Source organism: Toxotes jaculatrix, chromosome 10 (genome assembly GCF_017976425.1).
Source record: "Toxotes jaculatrix isolate fToxJac2 chromosome 10, fToxJac2.pri, whole genome shotgun sequence".
Taxonomy (NCBI): domain Eukaryota; kingdom Metazoa; phylum Chordata; class Actinopteri; family Toxotidae; genus Toxotes; species Toxotes jaculatrix.
Genome location: NC_054403.1, coordinates 7,163,447 through 7,183,703, shown reverse-complemented (window position 1 = coordinate 7,183,703; position 20,257 = coordinate 7,163,447). Strand labels below are relative to the sequence as shown.

Genomic DNA, 20,257 nt, shown 5'->3' with positions numbered 1-20,257 from the left:
AAGGTAAGGACCCCTGAGGTCACACTGCCCCCCGCAGAAACTACAATAAATAAATAAATAAATAATTTACATACAATTTTATATTTTTTATATATATCTTATATATTTTTTTTTTTATTTATATAAAATTAAATAGTAAAACTGAGAGATCAGTCGGCGCGAACAGAGGAAGATCGACATTTATTTATTGAAACTGCTTGCATACAAAATATATTGCACTATAACCAGACATGTCAACCCAGACATCTTAAATGCTAGTAGTATGTACAAAAGAAAACAACAACAACAAAAAAAAAAATGCCCAAAACTGCACACAAAATTTTACAGCTTTTTTGACTACCCTGGTTTTAAGTATCTACAGATTCTCTGTGTGTCTTCACCTTCTGGCACTCTACTGTTGAACACCCCACAATGGTTAGTATCTGTTGATGTTAAACTGTATTAACTCTGCAAATAAAGGCTGAAATCTGCGGTGGACCACTAAGCAACGAAAATCTATGTTATCTACCCCCCCCCCCCCCAATTTAAATTAAGAAGCTACAAATCTCTAATCCAGTTCCTCAATCTGCCTCTAAATGATCTGTTTGCAACAGATACGACAACTAGAAGAACACACGTTTTGGAAGTTTTTATGAAAACAATCTCATAGCATCTGTTTATGAAATGTGTTAACAGAACACAGAGTACCACTCAGCAATTTTAATATTAAACATTTCATGTGAATGACAGTAATTTGCTTATTGAAAGAAGCATTACTCTTTTATGGGTTTACACAGTTTCAGTGGTGTCACTCTACCTCATGGACTACCAAATTACATGTTATAGTACTGCTCTAATGCGCTGAAGACAGAGGATTGCATTGAGGACAGCATCACATCCAAACAATAAATCAAGACAGTGCAAGTTGCATCTTAAGAAAACTGTATTTGGGGAAGTTGGATGTCCTCAGCAATGATCTTCATAGCGCCATTTGGGATCCCTGTGACTTTTTCCTCGTAGGACACTTTACATTGCCAGGATGAATCAAAATGTACACAGAATGATCCTGGGAAGAAAAGGTATGCATGTAGTTCCATGTCTTAAACTTTGGTTTGGGATCCCAAATAGTTCACAACCTTATAGGAAAATGTTTCCCATGCAGCTTTTTATATGATCACATTTTCAGTGTTTTCCAGAGGCTGGATACCAGACCTAGACACTACATGTCTTTATTTTTATGTTATGATCTTGACTGTAGTCATCTTTAGTCAAGTTTTGTGTTTCCATTGCAGGCCACTGGAAAACAGCAAGGTTGGATAACAATATCACAACTGCTCAGAGACCCTTCAGTAAAATCTCCATTATAGAAATGCTTCCTTAGCACCAGTTCTTCAGTGACCCCAACTGGTCAGCATATGACCTCAGTCCTTAATCATCTTTTTTTAAATTGACATCCTCCACTATAGTACAAGCCTTGGCCTAATATTAGGGTTTGTTAGTAATGCCCCTAAAAATCAAACCAAAGCATAAAAATGCCGTTAAACTGCTTTAGTTGGTGGAGTTCCAGCAGTAAAAAGGTCCAAAAATAAACCTGGTGTTTGGAGGCACAATAAAATACACCAGCAAGCAGGTTGAAACAAAGCCACAGATGCACAGATTCATTGTCACCGGTGTGACACAGCAGAGTAGATGTGAAGGTAGGAGCTTTGTAGATTCTGTAACTTCTGTAGCCACAAGATCTGTAACATCTTCCCAATGCATCAAACTTGTATGTGGCTCTTTTTGTCAGTTCAAGGGGAACTGGCTTTTGGAGACAAGTCTCACCACCAGCACCCTCTTAGTGTAACCTCATGAAAATTTTACACCAGTCAAGAAGAAAGAAATAATACAAACTTAAAGGAACTGAAACTGAACACTTGTCAATATCCATCACTTTGGTGACTCAAAAAAGAAGCTAGATTAAAATGATTTTAGTTTCTATTTATGAAGTCTGAAAAGTCAAGGGATCAATGTACAAGACACGTTTATCTGTTTAAATAGAGGGAAAATCCACCATAAAACATTATTCACATAGGATACTTCAGCTACTGTAGGAGGCAAACTTTGCCCAAAATTACAGTGTGATACAAGCTTAAAGACAGACTAATGTGTGCTTTCAGGTTTATAGAACAGCTACATTTCATTTTAGAAAAATTAAAATAAAATAGAGTTAGATGACAAAACGGATACCAGTCACATCTGTGCATGCTGAGGAGCCGGGAGACAGTTAGCTTAGCATAAGGATGTGAGGCAGGAGAAAACAACTAGCTATGCACCTACCAGCACCTTTAAAGGCCGCTAACTCACTAGCTGTACCTCATTTGTTGAATCGGCACACAAGCAGAAATGTAAAAACAGCAAGTTGTGGTTTTATGGGGGCTTGCGTGCTGGAACTACAACTCTGTACACAGCTGTTGGTGTTTGAAATAAACATGAAATACAAGGTGTTACTTGGCTAAAGAGGTGCTGGTAGGATTATTATTGATCTTTGGAGAGAGGCAGGTCAGCTGTTTCCCCCTGGTTCCAGTCTTAATGCTAAGCTAGGCTAAGTGTCTCCTGGCTGTAACTGTTAGCACACAGATATGACATTGATATCAAATCTCTCTACCTCCACTGAATTTCCCAAAATGTCAATCGATTCCTTTAAACAGGCAATAATTTAGGGGTTTTAGTTTAAAATGACACTCCACCCAGAAAAAGATAACTCATGATCCACTTTTAACAGCATCTGACAGTCCTTCTCAAAGGCTCCGAAGAACAGACCTTTGATTATGTAACAACAGGTGTTTTTATACAACTTAGCAAACTTCTTCTGCCGAGGAAGACCACAAGATGCAGTTAAAATCTCTAGAAAAAGCTAGTAAGTGGGCTTTGAGTGTAGAATGTTTTTATTTTGTGTGTGAAATTACTGATTGTAGACTACTGATTAACAGATTCTAACAGTCATCATTTTTCATAGGAGGGAAAAAAAGCATCCAAATGCATGAGCATTAGGTTGAACAGCTGAGAGGTGAATTATGCTGTGGGCTGTGGACATTGTGAAAACATTATTACAATCCATTATAACTTCTGTTCTCTATGAAGGGTGAAACTACCTACTTAAACTATCGACCAAATGTACAGGGGTAATTAATAATATATTTTGGATGGAGTATTACTTCAAGCTTTTATACACATCATGGATTCATTGCATTGTTGTGCTAACTGTTATTAACCAAGTCGTTACCATGCCAACCAAGTCTCATGCAATGCCACTGAATGAATTTTATGAGCTTTCCTCCCATTGTTTTCATTCATAAATTCAGTTTTAGGGTGGATTTTCCCCATCAGGTAAAACAAAAACTAAACTCACCATCCTCCTGTAATGTGACATTATTTTTCAAGTTCTGCATCCCTATGGACACTTCATTATTAATGACAGCTGTGTGTGACTCAACCCTGCTATTTTTTCCACACATTAAGTTTATTATCAAGAGCTCTAGCATTTAACTGATATTAAACAGCAAAAAAAAGAAAATATCAGGATAAGTGCACATTTGAAACAATAGTACAAATCTTTTCTCAGACAAATAATGACATCATTATATACAGTATGCCACCCTCCCTTCTTTTTTCCATCATGTTTTTTTTTTTTGTTTGTTTTTTTAGTTTAGTTTTTTTTTTTTGTTTTTACAATACAAAGCAACTCCATACTGTTGATGCTCTATTGACAATATAGAGGTGACTTTCACTTGAGCTGTTTGTCGATGCACTGCAGAGAATGCTTACTGGGTAAAAATGCAACATGGCTGCAGTGTGAACACCAAGTGAAAGCAAAAAGAAGTCCTAACAGATTAGTGATAGAGAAACTGACACCAATAACACTTCTGAAAAAGGAAAAGTAACTTCTAAAAAAAAAAAGGAAAAAAAGAAAAAAGCCTGTTTCATGATTCATTACTCATGTTTCAACCGTTTCTGGAGACAGTTTCTAAAAGGTAAAAGTTTCCCATGTGTCACTGACTCTAAGCCGGTGGCTGTCAGAAGATGTTACTCATCACTGGGTACTCCATGACTCCAGCCAGTCTTAAGTCAAGGAGAAATAAGACAAAGTAACACTGATTTTAAAAAACTAAACGTATGTACACTACCAGTCAAAAGCTTAAGAACACCTCAATTTTTCCAGCTGTGATTTAAATTTACATGATGAAATTCAAGCATAACCTAGCAGATGAACACGCTTGTCATGTCCTTTCTACAATGGAAATAAAACATTGTAAAGTTGTTGCTAGTTTTGGGTCATTATCTATCAATCTATTTATTTATTTATTTTACTTTGGGCAGTTTACTGCTTAACATTATACCACTTAAGGTTATTCACTGATTCACTGGACTTGAACAGCTTACATTTCAATAAAAACTAAATAAATGGGGGAGTTCTAAAGCTTTTGACCAGTAGTGTATGTCTGTATGTTTTTTTTTCTTTTAACATGTTCAAAGCTACTTAAAGTCTCCAAAATCCATAATAAAAGATGTGCATGCATCGCAAGACTAGGAAGGTTCACTGATCTCTGGTAAAGAAAAGACCTGGCTCAACCTCTGAAATCTTTTCAGTTCCTTTCATTAACGTCAGTTACTTTCTGGGAAAGAAAGAGAGACAAGGAATAAAGTTACACTGGGTCACACCATTTTGCATGGGGCCAAAGGTACCAAAGTAGCCACTCAAGGTCATGAACTGCACTGGTCTAGAAAAGCAACTGAATCCATTTCACAGATCAATTGAACCAGGTCATAAGCTACAGGCTTATGTTTGTCGACTGTACAAGGATACAACACCTTCAGTGTTTAAAATGGACCAGGTGGTAAAAGAAGGCAGTTTCCTTGTGGGCCAAAAAACAAACAAACAAACAAACCGCACACCTTTACAATTAACACACGTCCTTTGAGTTTACAGGAAGCTCAGAAATGCTCAGCTTTGCCAGTGACGACCCAGAGTGAATTCTTTATGTCACTTCAGAAAATAGCCTTCTTTACCCATCTGGTCCGTTTCAATGTCTCCTCATCATCCCTGATTTACAAGTCTAGGTTGTGATACTAGCCACAATTAAAGGCACATGTCACACAAAATATGGTAAGGTTTCTCTGGGTATTCACATCTTTCTACCATGAAAGACAATATTTTTTTTTTATATTTGTTTTTTTTCCTCAAACGAAAGAACAGCACATTACAAATAAATCTCACAAGCTGTTTTTTAACAGAGTCCTGTACCTGTGTTGTGTCTGACTAGTGGATCAAGTGGATCCTACCAACTGTAAAGTAATTTTATGCAATGCTAATTAACAACACTCCAAATGAAAGCACTTTGGCTGGTTTGACATTTTGGGAAATGAGTTTATTCGTTTTCTTGCCAACAGTTATATGAAAGGTTTGATATCACTCTTATGCCTGTCTACACAGTATCAAGCTAGAGCCAGCAGGCAGTTAGCTTAGCTTAGCATAAAGACTGTAAGTGGGGGGAAACTGCTAGCCTAGTCACTACACCCAGCAAAGAAATAATTCCAGCATGAAAACCTTTTTTTTAACATTTCTATTTTCATACAAATTAAACAAACAAGATAAAATGTGTTAGTGAACTTTAAACATGCTGACTGGATTGTGATTGGACAAAGGCAGGCAAGGTGCTTCCCCGTTTCCAGCCTTTAGCTAAATTCTGCTGGTTCTAGATTGATGTTTAGCGAACGCTCATGAGAGTGGTTTCAATCGTGTCATCTAACTGTCAGCAAGAAGGTGAGGTAGCTTATTTTCCAAAATGTCACACTATTCCTTTAAGGGCTGGATACTGAATCTGTTTCAGTTACGAATGACAGTAATTTGATGTAATACAGTATTTTTGTAAAATGTCAATAAGCCTACGAATGCACAGAGAAACCTTGAGAAACTTTTTTTTTTGCTTTGATTTTTGTTTTACAGTGACTTTCTCACATTTCAACAGTTTTTTTTTTCCAAAAAAAAAAAAAAAAATCCAAACAAATGTTATTATGAATCTCCTTTTCAATCATAAGTCCACAAATATTTTCTACACTAGCCTGTCTAAGTTACTGCTGTAAGTCTGAATTTAGGATAAAGGTCGGGTCAGCTGAGAGTGTCAATGATCAGTAAAGGCCTTCATGCCACCTAAGCTGTACTTATTTTCAGGATGATGATTCCACTAAGGATCTTTCCATGCAGAATATATAAGTCAGTAATTCTCTGAGGTGCCAACCCAACAGCAGGTTGGAACACTTCAAAATAAGAGCTTGAAGTCAAGACGTTTGTTTGTTTTGTCTGATGTTCCTTCGATGTCTGGAAACCTGCACTGGTTAGAAATGTCACTTTCAGCTATTTGATGATAAATGATTGTCTAGTCCTCTGTTGTTGTTTACGTCTATGTCAGTAAGTCACAGAGCTCTAACACGAGGCAGACAAGTTTAGAACAAGGCTAGGAGACTGGATGCTGTCTGGGACAAAATGCTTTACCAGAGTCTGTCAAAGTCATCTTACACCATTTGTTTTTTCTAAGAAATGCATACAGGGTCACAGAAAGAGACACCCATGTACTCTATGTCCTAAACATAAAAGAAAGAAACAGCAGGAGTGTTACACCGAGTTTAAAAAGACAGGATAAAGGTGCTTTTAAGAATGGGGTCAAATTCACAGAAATGGAGGAGCATAAATTCAAGGCACAAAGATTTTAACAAAGACTCATTATGACCTACAGCAATGGCAGAAAACTGACAGGCTGCAGCTCCATGACTGTGGTGAACATTTTGCTCTTAAACGCAGAGGGGATTTATCCTGACTTATGGATGAAAAGCTTTCTTCTTTAACCCTGACTTTATAATTTAGCTTAGAGCAGTTTCATTAAACTTTATTTGTGTCTTTAACTTAGCCAGGTGATCTGCACAGTTTAAAAGCAGGAAGAGGAATGCACAATTCATATTATCAGTGCTGAGAAACACCAAGAAAAATGCATGTTCACAGAACAAGACCTGATTATTGATGTACAAGAAGGTAATGATTACAACAGTGCGTGGAATATGTTGCACCTGAAACAAAACTTGTTGGGATTTCGGCCAAAATTCTGACTCCCTCTTCTGCTCTACCATATACAAAATAAAATCAGATTAATGCACAAAATATTTAAATAAGAGGGATGAATAAAACTTAAACCAAATTTTATATTTTGTCAACGTGTAACTTTACAACAATTTCTTTCCTCTGCAGAAATAAGTGAAACACTAACTGTAAAACAAAAAGTTAAATACAAAGGTTTCCATAAATTAAAAAAAAAAGCTCATGTGATCAGGTGACAGGAGTTTTACATTAACGATGTCTGTCTGAAAACAAAACTAATTAAACTGGAATCCATCCCAGACTGCTTTATCACATGCAAGTAAGTGGGACTAAGTGAAGTAAGTCTATCTTGCAGGTTGAGCCCTCTCTGTGAACTATGCCACTGGAGAAAAGGTTCTTCTCAGTCTGGTAGCAGATACTGATTCCTGTAGACAGCAGAGACATACTGCTGCCAGGACCGCTGCAGACATGCAGCCACGAAGCCTGACGAGGGTCAGGACAGCCTGAAAACTTAACATGACTGTATTCAACACTTTAGCCATGAGTCATTGTTTATTCTATGGCTCTACAGCTCTGTGAACATACTGGTTTTATTTGTGTTTCTGGCCAATAAATGTTGGATTTATAATCCTTTGATTACTGCAGTGTTTTTATGAGGGAGTCTGGGATTCACTGTCGCAGCTGTCGGTGAGTGTTGGCCTCGTCACGTCACCAGCTCACATGACAACTGAATGATTAACTAGGACAGCAATTCATCACATTTTGTAACTTAAGACTGTTAGGAGTTGGTATCCTGACCCCCTCAGCTTCAGTAAAGGCCTTTTAACCGTTTATCTGCATCAAAGTGCCTCAGATTTATGTTTCTCCAACGCTACGTCCTGTTCTTTTTTGAATTCATGCTTGGTCTGACAGTCGAAGAGAATGGAGGAATTTTACATTATGTAGGCAACAGGAGACAAAGCACAGACGACTGAAATGATGAGTCTGGTAAATCATTCACTGCTGAGTGAATCCTAGGTGCCCAGCTATGAGTGAGTCTCCCAAAGGTAGAAGTTATTTGGGTGACACCAAAATTTAGCAGTATTTTGCAGTTTATAAATCAAGAATCTCTGGTACCTGAAAGACGCTCTATGACTTTATCAATCAGTGCAGTTAAATTATAAATGCTTGACTCACAGGTGTTGAATATTGAAGCTTGAGAGCAACAAAAATAACTTATCAACCTAGGGCAAACTGACGCCACCTCCTAAAATTGTGTGCTGTTAAGGGAAGGAACACACATTTCATTCTGAAGTGGCTGTAAATCCTTGTTTCTTCTGTTTTGCCTCGTTTGGCTCATTTCTTTTTTCTCCTGTGAGCAATTTCAAACGGCAAAAAAATTTAATCATCCAATTTAGTCGAAAAAAACCCCCAAAAAAACATGTATTTGCTGTTGATGGGGAGGGAGAATGTTTGAGGTTAATGCCTCTGTGAGAGATGAGCTTTAGTCACATCCCTCCTCTTCTTCTTCTTTTGTCCAAAGAAGTATGGATTATTTTATTTGTCACTCCACAGAAGAATGCAAGATACCATACCAGTCTAGAAGAGACCAGAGCAGAACACTCAAAGACCAGACCTCAACAGAGCAGACCAGCAGATGCCGGACGGCCTCTGGTCCACGACTTCACTACGGTAAACTTCCATGCTGATGAAATATGTGCATTCATGTGTTTGACAAAGACAGAGAAAGAAAAAGCGAGAGAGACTGAGACTCTACGATGGTTTATGACCAGTTGCCTGTGTGTGTGTTTCTGAGTGTGTGTATGTGTGTGTCTAAGTGAGAAGGTCCTCCAGTGGTGTATCTACGACACTCCGTTCACCAGCGGAGGAGCGTCCTGTTTGTCCTTCTTCATCCCTCGGTCTCTGATGGGTCTCTGATGGTGATGACGGGGTGGGCCATCGCCACCGGCACTGATGCCACCCTGGGAGGAGGAAGGCCCTCCTCCTCCTCCTCCTCGCCCCCCTGACGAGTGCTGCACGCTGCGCTCATTGTTACCGTCAACACGGATCTGTGGGAAAAGAGGACGCAATTACAGTCCAGTCCCACAGGGCACAGGTTCAATGGAAAGGAAAATGTACTATCGCTACCAAATCGGAGAGGCAAAAGGCTAAACTATGACACCAGATATCAAATCAATAAAAAAGTACTTGTGTGCTTTTATTGGTCTGATCGTCAAATGTCCCCTTAAGAACAGACAGCTTCACATAACTTGGTGATGCTGACTGTTCTCAAAGTCGGTTTGTACAGCATTTCTAGGATTAAGGGCTCTACAAAGAAGATATTTTCAGGGTGAATGTGTGAGTGTTACCTGTAGGGTGTCTTCCTGCGCTCTTGTCTTGGGGTCTCTGACATGACGAGGTCTTGGCTCGCTCCACTGCATGTCTTCACCTACACCAAGACAAAATATATCCTGTGTCTCAACTTAAAGCTTACATCTTTGTTCCCATCACGACAGGCAGATACAAACGAGCGACAAACTTATTCAGGAATCAAAAACCACTGAATATATCACTGTCATGCAGTTCACAACCTTCACAAGCCCCTACATGTCTGAAGTGAGCAGCTCGTTGGTAGGATTCAATTTCTGTGAATCATAATTACATTTATTTCAGGGGAAATTCTTTTTTCCAATATAAACGTGGATCTCCTCGAAAAGAAAACGTTGTCGTCGTCATAATGACAATTCATTGGCGAAGGGAGTCCGCAGAGATCTCATTATTTGATTAATGTCTATTCTTCAGGCTATAGCTTGATGAAATGTATCTTGAACTTATTTATTTCCACCACACTAATTTGTTTCTCCATTTATTATCTTAAAAATTAGCTTTATCTCAAGTCAAAAATAAATAGTGAAGCAGTTATACAACTGATTAAGGAAAAAGTTAATCAGGCTTTTCCATCGGAAATATTTGACTCGTCTCTATAAAATGCGACTCTACAAAAAGATCAATGACAGCCAATGATAATTACTACCCACCTTTATACCCTCCTCCTCCTCTTCCTCGCCCCCCTCGTCCCCTTGGTCCTCCGCCGCCTGCTCTCTTCCTCCCATCTGTCCGTCTGGGCATGGTTCCGCCTCCCGTCATCAGCTCCTCAGTGGGGGCCAGCGACCAATCGCTGAGCTCGTCTCTGTGGTCTGACTCAGTCTCCGACGCGTTGGATGCCTCCGAGTTGGTGCCTGAGGGACACAGGACACAAGTCAAACCTCATTAAACTGCCTCGGAAAGACAAGGTGGAATTAACCTTTGATTAATTGTTTAGTTTTATAATAATGTGGTCGCCCAGGGAAGAGACTCTCCGTTTACTACTTACAGCCTTGTACTAGCTGCATGTTTCATGTACTTTCCATTGAAATACCAGAAAACTAAACACTTATTTTACCATGAAATGGGGACAGTGCACAAAAAGTGAAGTAATTCTGTTCATCAAATACAGCTGGAAATTACTTCCATCTACACCACAGAATCGGCTCTTTTGCTTAGTCATTGTGCCTTTCACATCTAAACCTATGAGCGCGCTCAGAGCTCACTGTAGGAGGCAAACACTTCAGATCAGTGCTTTTATTAGATCTTCAGGTAATTCAGTTTCCCTTGTCTTGTATAAGAACAGTATTTACAAAAGATGTTAGAAGTTTTGATGAATTCATTTGTTTATGATGATGCTGTCATTTTATTGCACCTGAGGCAAAAGCTGCACCTCCTCCTCTTCGCCCTCGTCCACCTCTTCCCCCTCCTCCCGTGTAGGGCTTCCCTCCTCCTCCACCTCCTCCTCCTCTCCCCATCCCCAGCCCCATGCCGTTATCGAACACGTAGGTTTTGTCTTTAGGGTTTCGAGGTCCCGTCCCTCCTCCTCCACCTCCCCCTCCTATCTGTCTCAGCTGCTCGTCAATCTGAAGACGCTCCAGACGAAGCTGATCCACCTCCTGTGGACATGGACAATTGGAAAAAAACAAAGTATGTTTATCCTGGTTTAGATCATATTTGGAGCATGATGTTTATATGGAACATATAGTAACCTGGTTATTCACCACCCTTGTTTACGTGATTCTCATATTACTCAGGTTTCTGGTTGGATGCATTGATACACTCTGACTCCTCTCTGCCATTTCTCGACATCTGATGTACGATGCTGTTACAATTGGTGATTACACAAACCTTAAGGTAATTGAGGTGGTAGTCCAGCAGTACTGTAGCATTGGAGATGCTTTCCTTGGTCCCCACAAATACAAATGGCACCATTCCCTGTGAGAGAGGTATAGAGCATGAAAGAAGGTGATTAACATACTAAGGCTAGCTCAGTCTTCAGCCTGGCATCCAGTTAAAAAAAAACAAAGAAAACTTCCAGGTTGTGTTGTGTCACATAGCTCAGTAGGCAAAGTTCGTGCTTTTAAGATTAAAGCAAAGTTTCTTTCCCACCGACCTCGTCTGCTGCTGCCGCTGCTGCTGCTGCTGAGGTCTTTTTGTCGTTTTCAGGCTCAATACGAACCCGCACCACACCGGACTTATCAACCACTTCCTGGATCAGTTTGCCGTTCTTGCCGATCACCTTCCCTGTGAGGGCAAAAACATCATCAGTAACAGTCTGCTGGGACTCTGAAGCTTAAATCATATGGCTGATCCTTAAGTAAATTTCAGTTACCATGTGAATAACCTCACTGTCTCAGCCGAGTGACTTTCTCACCTACTAAGTTCCGGGGAACTTTTATTACATCTTCGGAGAACTCCAGGAAACTCCTGGCTATGCGGACAGCATCCTGGTCCTTAGACAAACAACCACAAAACAAACATACAGTATTGTGTTACTTCATTAACTGACTCAGGTTTAACTTTAACATAAAAACAGAAATAACAAGGAGCTCTAAAACTAGACTATAAAGTACATGGAGGGTAAATGTCTCTACAATCAGGTCTGTCTTTGTAAATCCAGAGACAAGACAAAGAGTGTGCTTATCTATCAATTCATCTTTGTGTTGGTCGAGTCCTCCTACCTCTCCATATATGTGAAAGGTGCACGTTTCTTCGTCCAGGTCTATATTAGTGACTCCAGGGACTTTACGAGCCTGCTGGATGTTGGCCCCGTGAGTCCCAATGGCCAGACCCATTAAATCATCCCGAACCGCAAACTGCTCATGAAACCGTGATGCAAGCTGCCTGGAACTCTGCAGAATCACACACACACACACACACACATTAATCAGTGCCACAGCAGAGCCAGCAACTGTGACTTTTAATAACCTTTCAGAAATGTACAATTTTAACTGGAAAAATACTAAATTAAATGCACATGAATAGACACCTACATTTGGAGCTGCAGTTGTAGTTATCCGTAAACATTAATTTTTTTTGTGTGTGTTTGTGTGTGTGTTTGTGTAAATGTCTACCTCCAGTTGTCTGCTGGCCTCCTCGTTCCTCAGCATGAGAGACAGTTTGGTGCGGAGGCTCCTGAAGTGCATGTCGCTCATCATACTGGCTCGCTTCGTTGTGACCTCATTCACTGACTGCGAAAAACCATCAAGGCCCATTACACACAAAGCATCTACACGTGGAATATGTTAGTGATGGAGGCCATCTACCAAATGAGGTAATATTGTTGTAAATCACACACCGGGTGCCCCAGTCACACAGATTTGGATTATGTATATGAAATGTAATTGATGGGATGGAGAGAAGACTTTCGTCTCATGTTCTTAAATGAAAAAAAGTTTTGGTTTTATGTACCAAGATGACCAGCTGCTTTTTCTCGGAGTCGTAGGTGACATTGAACGCTCCCACAGCCTTCTTAAAATCTTTGTGTGCCGATTCCTTGGAGCACCTGTCAAAACAAAGTTACACAAATTCATATCTTGTTAATTCACTACTTAGTCTTTTCAGAGTGTAACACAAACATGTGCATATGTAGCCCAGTCATAGCCATTTATTATTAAAGGCTTATAAGAATTTGATTATGAGAGGTTTTAGACAGCAGTGTGGCTCACACCTGCTTAAACTGCTGCCAAGTGTTGAGTGTTACATTAGTAGCATATAACACCGTTGCTCTTCTGGCATTAACATCGTGCCACTTACAAACACTGTGATCACCTGACATGTTGCTGCAGCTCAGCGGGTTCTGTTTAAAAGTTGTAAGCTACAGGCAATATACTGATACACACGCTAAGTTTCAAGTGCTTTACTTTCCACATTCAATAGCAATTGATGCTCAATCCATCCATCCATTCATTTTCTATACTGCTTGATCTGTCAGCGTTGTGGGGAGCTGGAGTTTTACTGCTCGAATTACTCAAGTTCCTTGAATTTGTTCCTTGTATAAACCCAATTTCCAAGCACAAATCCTACTGGAATGTACCTAACCAAAAAGTTTCTTAAACACCATTAGATGTGTTTGGTGGTCATGAAAGTCTTTGTGTGTGTGCGTGTCTACATATCAAACTTGCATCTGTCGTAGATCCTCGGGCACATCCAGTCTGATCTTGATGAAGGTGTTTTTTGTGGCTGGTTTATTCGGGTTGATTGGCCGTAACCTCTCCAGCGTCACTATCTCGTTTAATGTAGCATCGCACGCAGCATACTCTATTACGTAGAACTGGAGACACAGACAAACAAAGACAGAGTGTCAAAGTGATCCAGTTCTCCACATTATAAAAAGCAAAAGTGCAAAAAAAACCCAAATCTGTACATAGAGTATAATTATCAGTTTTAATTACGCAATAAAAATGTTCTGGAGAGAAAGTGGGTAAGAGCCAGAAGGAAAAGACAGAGAGAAAAAAGTGAGAGAGAAGAGGAAGAGACCCACAGGTATAAAAAAAAGAAAAACAGTGGATGAGATAAAGCATAAAACCAGGCCAGAGATAAAAATGGAAGTAAAAAGAACAGCTCAGAGCAGTGAGACGTGTCTGACAGGTTAGCCTAAATTCAACCTGCCAATCACTTGTTCAATGGCTGAAACTCAACTAATCATCAAAATAACACGAGTCACCAGAGAAACGAGTGTATACTTCAGTTTATTATCTACACAGCCACTTCAGAGCACTTTTATGTTCTCACTGTGGGCCGGGGCACATTAATACATTAATGTGCACTGATGTAGGCTCAAAGAAAAGAGGTATGGCATTAATTCACCCAGCAGAGCAGTGTCAAGGCCGCATTCTAAGGAAACTTGATTATGAATAGATGAACCAGTGGCATTGCTGCCAGGCTGCTTGCTAATGTCTTGACTTGTCAGATAGCTTTGTACCCAGTCCTACATTGTACACTGAGTGTTGATGAGTCTTAGAAATGAAGCAGGTTGAGTCCTACCTCGCCTTTGACCATGCGAACTTTGGCCAGCCACCATCCACATGGCTCCTTGTCATTAGCCCTGGAATATACCTGGCAACACACACACACACACACACACACAGTCAATTTCTCAAAACTTTCCACTCATTATACAAAGCTGAGACATTTAAAGGAATCTGGCACAGAGGCAACGGGTCAATCAATAAACAAATTTAATAAAGATAAACTGAAATCTGCTTGTTTTTAATTCCATCCATTTAAAAGGGGACTTTTTTGAGAACACAGGACGAAATTGCCATACCCAAATAATTAAAACCAGAAAATGGATGATTTGCTCGTTAAACATTTCTTATGCACATGCAATTTCACTCCAGAATTTTTAGGAAGAGCAAATAAATTATATTATTATTATTATATATATATTATATATAATATTATTATAATTAAATTATTCCAAAGTCATGTGTTTTCAGGTCAGCATATCAGACTGATTATTTTGTTTTTATTTATTTATTTTGTTGTCGTTATTGTTTCTCTGATTAAAAAGACTACTACTTATGGGAGCTCATTTTGTATCTTAAAAAGACAAAACTTGGGGAAAACAAATGAAACTAAGACAGAGAAATTCTCAGTGAAAATTAGAAAACGTAATTTGCATCTCAAACTGTTTACACACCATTTATTGTTCTTTATTAAGGACTCTAGACTAATCTGTAGCATAATCAGCATTGCTTCTGCATTTTCTCCCACTTTTTCCATTTCACTTTTTGCTTCTTGGGGTCCTTCTTCCCCTGCACTCTAATTATACCAAAGTTGTGCTAAATCAACCATCTTTGGTGGTAATATCAATTTTCTTAAACAGTTTTAAAGTAATACATCAGTCCTACCTCGACCTCATCGCTCTCATTTATTTCCTTGCAGAACCCTGTTGGAGGAGGAAATCGCACATCCTGAAATGGGATTTGACGCTCTGGCTGCCAGCTAGGACAGAGGGACATGTACAAGAATAGGTGTGAATTTCATCATTGGCAAAGATAACACTTCACAGTATGGAATATTTTGTTGTGTATGTGCACTCACTTGTTTTCAAATGCCACAGTGACTGATCCTTCGTGAACATCCTTCACAAAAGCCTACAAGAATCACAGAGGGGCATAACAAAAATTAAAATAACCAGGATTTGTTATACCTGTATAAACTGTCAATAGGAGCATTACAAGCATGTAAAAGGGCTGCAATTTGGCAACAAAAACCCAAAGATGCTGGCAACCAAACAGCCCAGATTGGTTCCTTTTTTTGGGCTTTGGGTGCAAGTCAGGTTTGGTTCTGTCTCTCTCTGGTTGTACACACAGTCTGTGTCCATGTGTGTCAAGTACTGCAAGTAGGACATGCAATGCCTAGGAGGAAATAAGAGAGATAGCGAGCCTAGCCTAGCCTATGGGTAGCATTAGCCTGGCAAGCTAACAGTCAGTAATGGATGAAATGAAGCAAAAACTTCCAAAAGGAGAGCTTCTCAAAATCTCCAAAGACCCGGGGAAAGCTTTTTAACTGAGACAAAATATGACCTCCTTGACCCATAATTGTGCTTGTACATAGCTCTCACAGATCTCACAGATTTATTTTACTGTTTGAACTGTTTTAGAAACAAAGTTCTGAGGCTGCAAGCCACATTCACCAGGCCAAAACTGGGAGAGGGTCCAAAGGCAAAAAAAATAACTTCCTTTAATGTTATCAACTTACAGGTAGAGAGAGAATCATCTATAGTGTCATATGCTGGCATTTAACTGCAATGTGTGAAACATTTTTAAACCAATCTGTTCCTTTCAAAAATCTTTTATAGTTTTCAGTAAAAACATAATCTTTATGTTCACATTCTACTTCCAAAACCTCTCTGACTGTCCTCAATGTAAGAAATTATTAGACAACTGTCAAATTACTACTAATCTGTCATATAATTTCTTAAGCATATGATTGAAAGATTTAAATTAAGTTTCAAAAACTGTGTTCAACAACAACACTACAGTTTTTCCTTAAAACAAACAAACAAACAAGCTTGTGATCAGCTGTAAGCTGCAACCTATTTGGCTCAATTAAACCCAATACATGTACCAAATTTAGCTCAGTATTAGCATCCTGGACCCAGGCTGACATCAAAGTCCACTTACATACCAAATGAACTACAGTACAGCATTAGCGTGGCTCTGTGATAAACATATCTCTGTCTCCTACAGCGTGAACATACTGAGGATTTTTTTTTGATCAGCTGGGTGACTTACACTTATTAGTAGTTGCAGCTAAAACCACTGATCAGATCTCCTCTATACATCTAATGGTATAGTTGTATAGTCCAAGGTAGTTATCCATCTAATGGTGTGTGTATTATACTTTATATTTTGTAATAACTCATTTTAAGGATGACATACATCCCCACAAATAAAGCCTCAAACTGACTCAATGCATCTGGAATTTTTAAAACTAGGTTACTCTGCAGTAGCACAGATCCAGATGTCTGTGATCACTGCCCACATCTCAAATTTACATGCATTTTTGTGGATACTATTAAACAAATCTAATGCCAACTATCTGACTATTTTTCAGGATGGAAAATTGAATAATAACACCAGCCATTCAAACTACAGGTCTGTAAAACTATTTGCATCTATGCAATGATTTGTTTGGCCAGTGCCACACCCAGCTGAGAGACTAAAGTAGAACCACTGCTGATGCTGCCACTCACCTCAAACTTGTCTTATTGCCAAGGAAAATCCAAAAAGGAGGCTTTTTTTGAATGGGGAATATGCTTTAGTAAAGCACACATTTCTCCATATGTTTATGCTGAATGCACCATGAGTCTACAGTGCACATGGCAACTGTTGAGCACAATAAAGATCTGCAGGTAAGATCGCAGGCTGACTCAATATATATTACACCTCAGAACGCTTTGTGAAGACTCCACTGTGCACTCATTGCATTCAGTTTCTTTTCACCAGTTTGGCAACAGCAAAGCCTCTACTTTTAGAGAGCTGACAATGGGTGAGAGCAGTCACAATTCAGTCTTACTCTGCAACCAAATTAGCAGAGGGCTCTACTACTACTCTATCAGCTGTAGAGCTTTAGATACACAGTCAGGGATGGGAGCTGGTGATTCCATTACATTTTCCTTTCCATTGCTACAACTGCTTAACGGCCATAGTTAGGAGTTACTTTGCAGATTAAGGTTTTACAATCAAAACGTGTTTCCATAATATATTGGTGGTTATTTTTAGTTCTTTCCTTCTTTTCTTCCCTCCCTCTGTCTTTCCAGCTTTTATGTTTCTCCTGCTTCGCTGTTGTTAAAGAATGACAATCCGCAAAACTGGGAATAAAAGGTTTTTAATCCACAGCAAAATATATTTTTTATGTTTATAACCTTCAGAACTCAAATACTTCTCTCACCACTGACAAACACAGTCATGGGACCAACAACTATATATCAATATCTGCTCAAGTATGAATGAGAAGACTCTGAAACATTGCTATGCAAAAGACACACTCCTAACTTACTCTTCACAGTGTGTGGTACTAACGTGATCAAAGATCCAAATGCATAACCTCCCGTCCATCCCACTCGTTGACTCTTGGCTTCAGAATAACCACCAAAAACTCTCAACCGGTCTTGATAAAACAAAAACTACATGTCCACCAGGAGAAACATGCAGGTACAATGCAAAACAACACCCATATTTGCTGCTGTGATCCTAAATTAAGTTAGTTTGAAAAACTAAAACCATGAGCGAAAGTGCCCACCACACTGCCTATCAGTCCGCTGACAATAAAATATGGCGTCAACATTATCAACACTACTACAACTGAACTGGTTTAGCGCCGACATTATCACCAATATCATTAATTCAGCTACCAGTATTGAGGTTACAGCAGCAGTCTGGCGTTAGCTTTGTTTACAGATTTTCAGTCTCCACGTCCCGGTGGAGGCTGGACACAACCATTGAGGCCCGCAGATACAAACAAATGTTTCTTGGCGAGTCCGGTAAGACAATTTCATGTTAGTTAGCCAAACGTTTTTGCATAGTGTGGTGAATGAGATGACAAAGCTCAGCACAAGTCAATTACTTACCTTATAAAAGGCCCCACTTGTTCCCCTTACTTCCACGACTAGTTCATCCATGACGCAAGTTACTACAGCTCGCTAGCTAGCTAACCACCGTTAGCGACGTTAGTAGCTAGCTAGCTAGCTGGCTAGCTTGACGCTAGCCAAGGCAGAGTTTGCTATCGTTGGCTTCGCTAGCTAACCAAAATAGCCTGCCAGTTGGATGCAAGAGGAGGCCACGATAACTGTCTGTGATCGTAATGTTGTGTCCCGTTTTGTACTGTCTGTGAATCCTGCTTTGTTTCCTTCAGATTTGCAATTCCGATTGTATGATAAGTCAAACGCGACCCATGTAGCTAGCCAGGTTAGCTTGTGGTTGCTAGTTATGTTAATGTTATGTGATTAGTGGTAAAGCAGCTACTGCTGGTTGTATCTCTCCATGTGACGTCTCTACTTTCTTCCTCGACTGAAAACTGAGGCTGCTTACACTCATCTCAGCCTATTGCTGCTCTCCACAGGTGATAAATAGGAATGCCGATTTCACATAGCAGGACAATTCGTCTAAATAAAAATGAGCATTGTCTATCCTGGAATGAACGTCATTCCATTTACCAACACAAATCACTACAGATAATATTATTCTTTCTCTGTAGCCCAGCCACAGGCGCTGAGGCAGTGGAAGCAGCATCCTTATCCACAAGTATTCTGGCCATTTCCAATGGCCAAAACTCTTTTTTCACTATCTCCCTTATTTAATTTCACAATGAGTGTTCACAAAAATTAAAGAAAGGCATTTAGTCTAATTGGCAAATACTATTATTATGTGAATGACAATTGTGTTTTTTCACAATTTTCCAAAGCGCATCATTTACTCTATGGTATGTTCCCCCACTAAAACAATATTCCAGCCTTTCTGGAACATCTCATCTACTAAATTCATAACATGCATCAAAACCCCCAGAACCCCCCGTTCCATTGCACATTTTCAATACCCAAAGACATCTTTACATGCAGCTTGTGCCAAGAATTGTTAATAATTAACACTGAAGCAGTAAAACACACCATTCATAACTGTTTAATAACTGGTCACGGTTTTTAAACTACTCTCAGACTAAGCCACTTAGAAATATTAATTTTCTTTCATGGACCCTCAAGAATCAGTATCAAGAGGATTTAATGAAATATAATGTCTTATGTTTTACCTTTATGAGCTAATAACACTCTCAGCATTCAGCAGCACTCATCTGCTCTATCTGTTAATGGACATATGATCTGCTTGAGAATTTAATTTTCTAGCCAAAGACAAGGAACAGCCAGAAACCACATGTTTGGAGAGAGAGAAAAAGATGGAGACAGATGAACAGACAAACTGATGCCGACACAATAACATATGGAGGCAGAGAGGAAGAAAAAAATTGAAAGTCCTAGAAGTCACTGAAACGTAGAAGCAGTGACACTGACAAATGAGACAGGCATAGACGGACTTAAAGGGATCATCTATAGAGAGATCGGGACAGAAATAGAATTAGAGGGCAGTAGAAGCACAGTGACACATGAAGGGTGAAAGAAGATACAGGGCAGAGAGAGAGAGAGAGAGAGAGAGAGTAAGAGAATGGAAAAACAGACATGAAATCTGAAGTTCCTGTGTGTGGGAGGGAAATAGACTAAGACAGTAAATTCCTTTGTCAGGAAACAAGTTCGTATATGGCCTAAACAGACATGTTACTGAAAACTTCATCATGTTAATG

At 39.4% G+C, this 20,257-nt stretch overlaps 2 protein-coding genes across 4 annotated transcripts in view; one reads left to right on the top strand and one right to left on the bottom strand.

Annotated features, from left to right (window-relative positions):
• Positions 1-8,864, top strand: part of ids (iduronate 2-sulfatase) — a 164,665-nt gene extending 155,801 nt beyond the window's left edge. For 2 of the 3 annotated variants that reach the window (XM_041048261.1, XM_041048266.1), the window contains one exon: positions 8,663-8,864. The gene's annotated coding sequence lies outside the window, so the exon portion shown is untranslated. The remainder of the gene's footprint in view (positions 1-8,662) is intronic. The other variant, XM_041048265.1, reaches the window with a different exon arrangement.
• fmr1 (FMRP translational regulator 1) lies at positions 3,461-18,956 on the bottom strand. Its single transcript, XM_041048267.1, has 15 exons — positions 18,537-18,956; positions 15,503-15,555; positions 15,310-15,403; positions 14,441-14,512; positions 13,579-13,727; positions 12,866-12,959; positions 12,529-12,645; positions 12,136-12,306; positions 11,829-11,907; positions 11,568-11,698; positions 11,303-11,389; positions 10,827-11,070; positions 10,126-10,326; positions 9,457-9,536; positions 3,461-9,156 (listed from the first exon to the last, which is right to left on the bottom strand). The coding sequence occupies exons 1-15, from the start codon at positions 18,585-18,587 to the stop codon at positions 8,950-8,952; spliced, it is 1,830 nt and encodes a 609-aa protein (XP_040904201.1). The 5' UTR covers positions 18,588-18,956; the 3' UTR covers positions 3,461-8,949.
• Between the last annotated feature and the right edge of the window lie 1,301 nt (positions 18,957-20,257).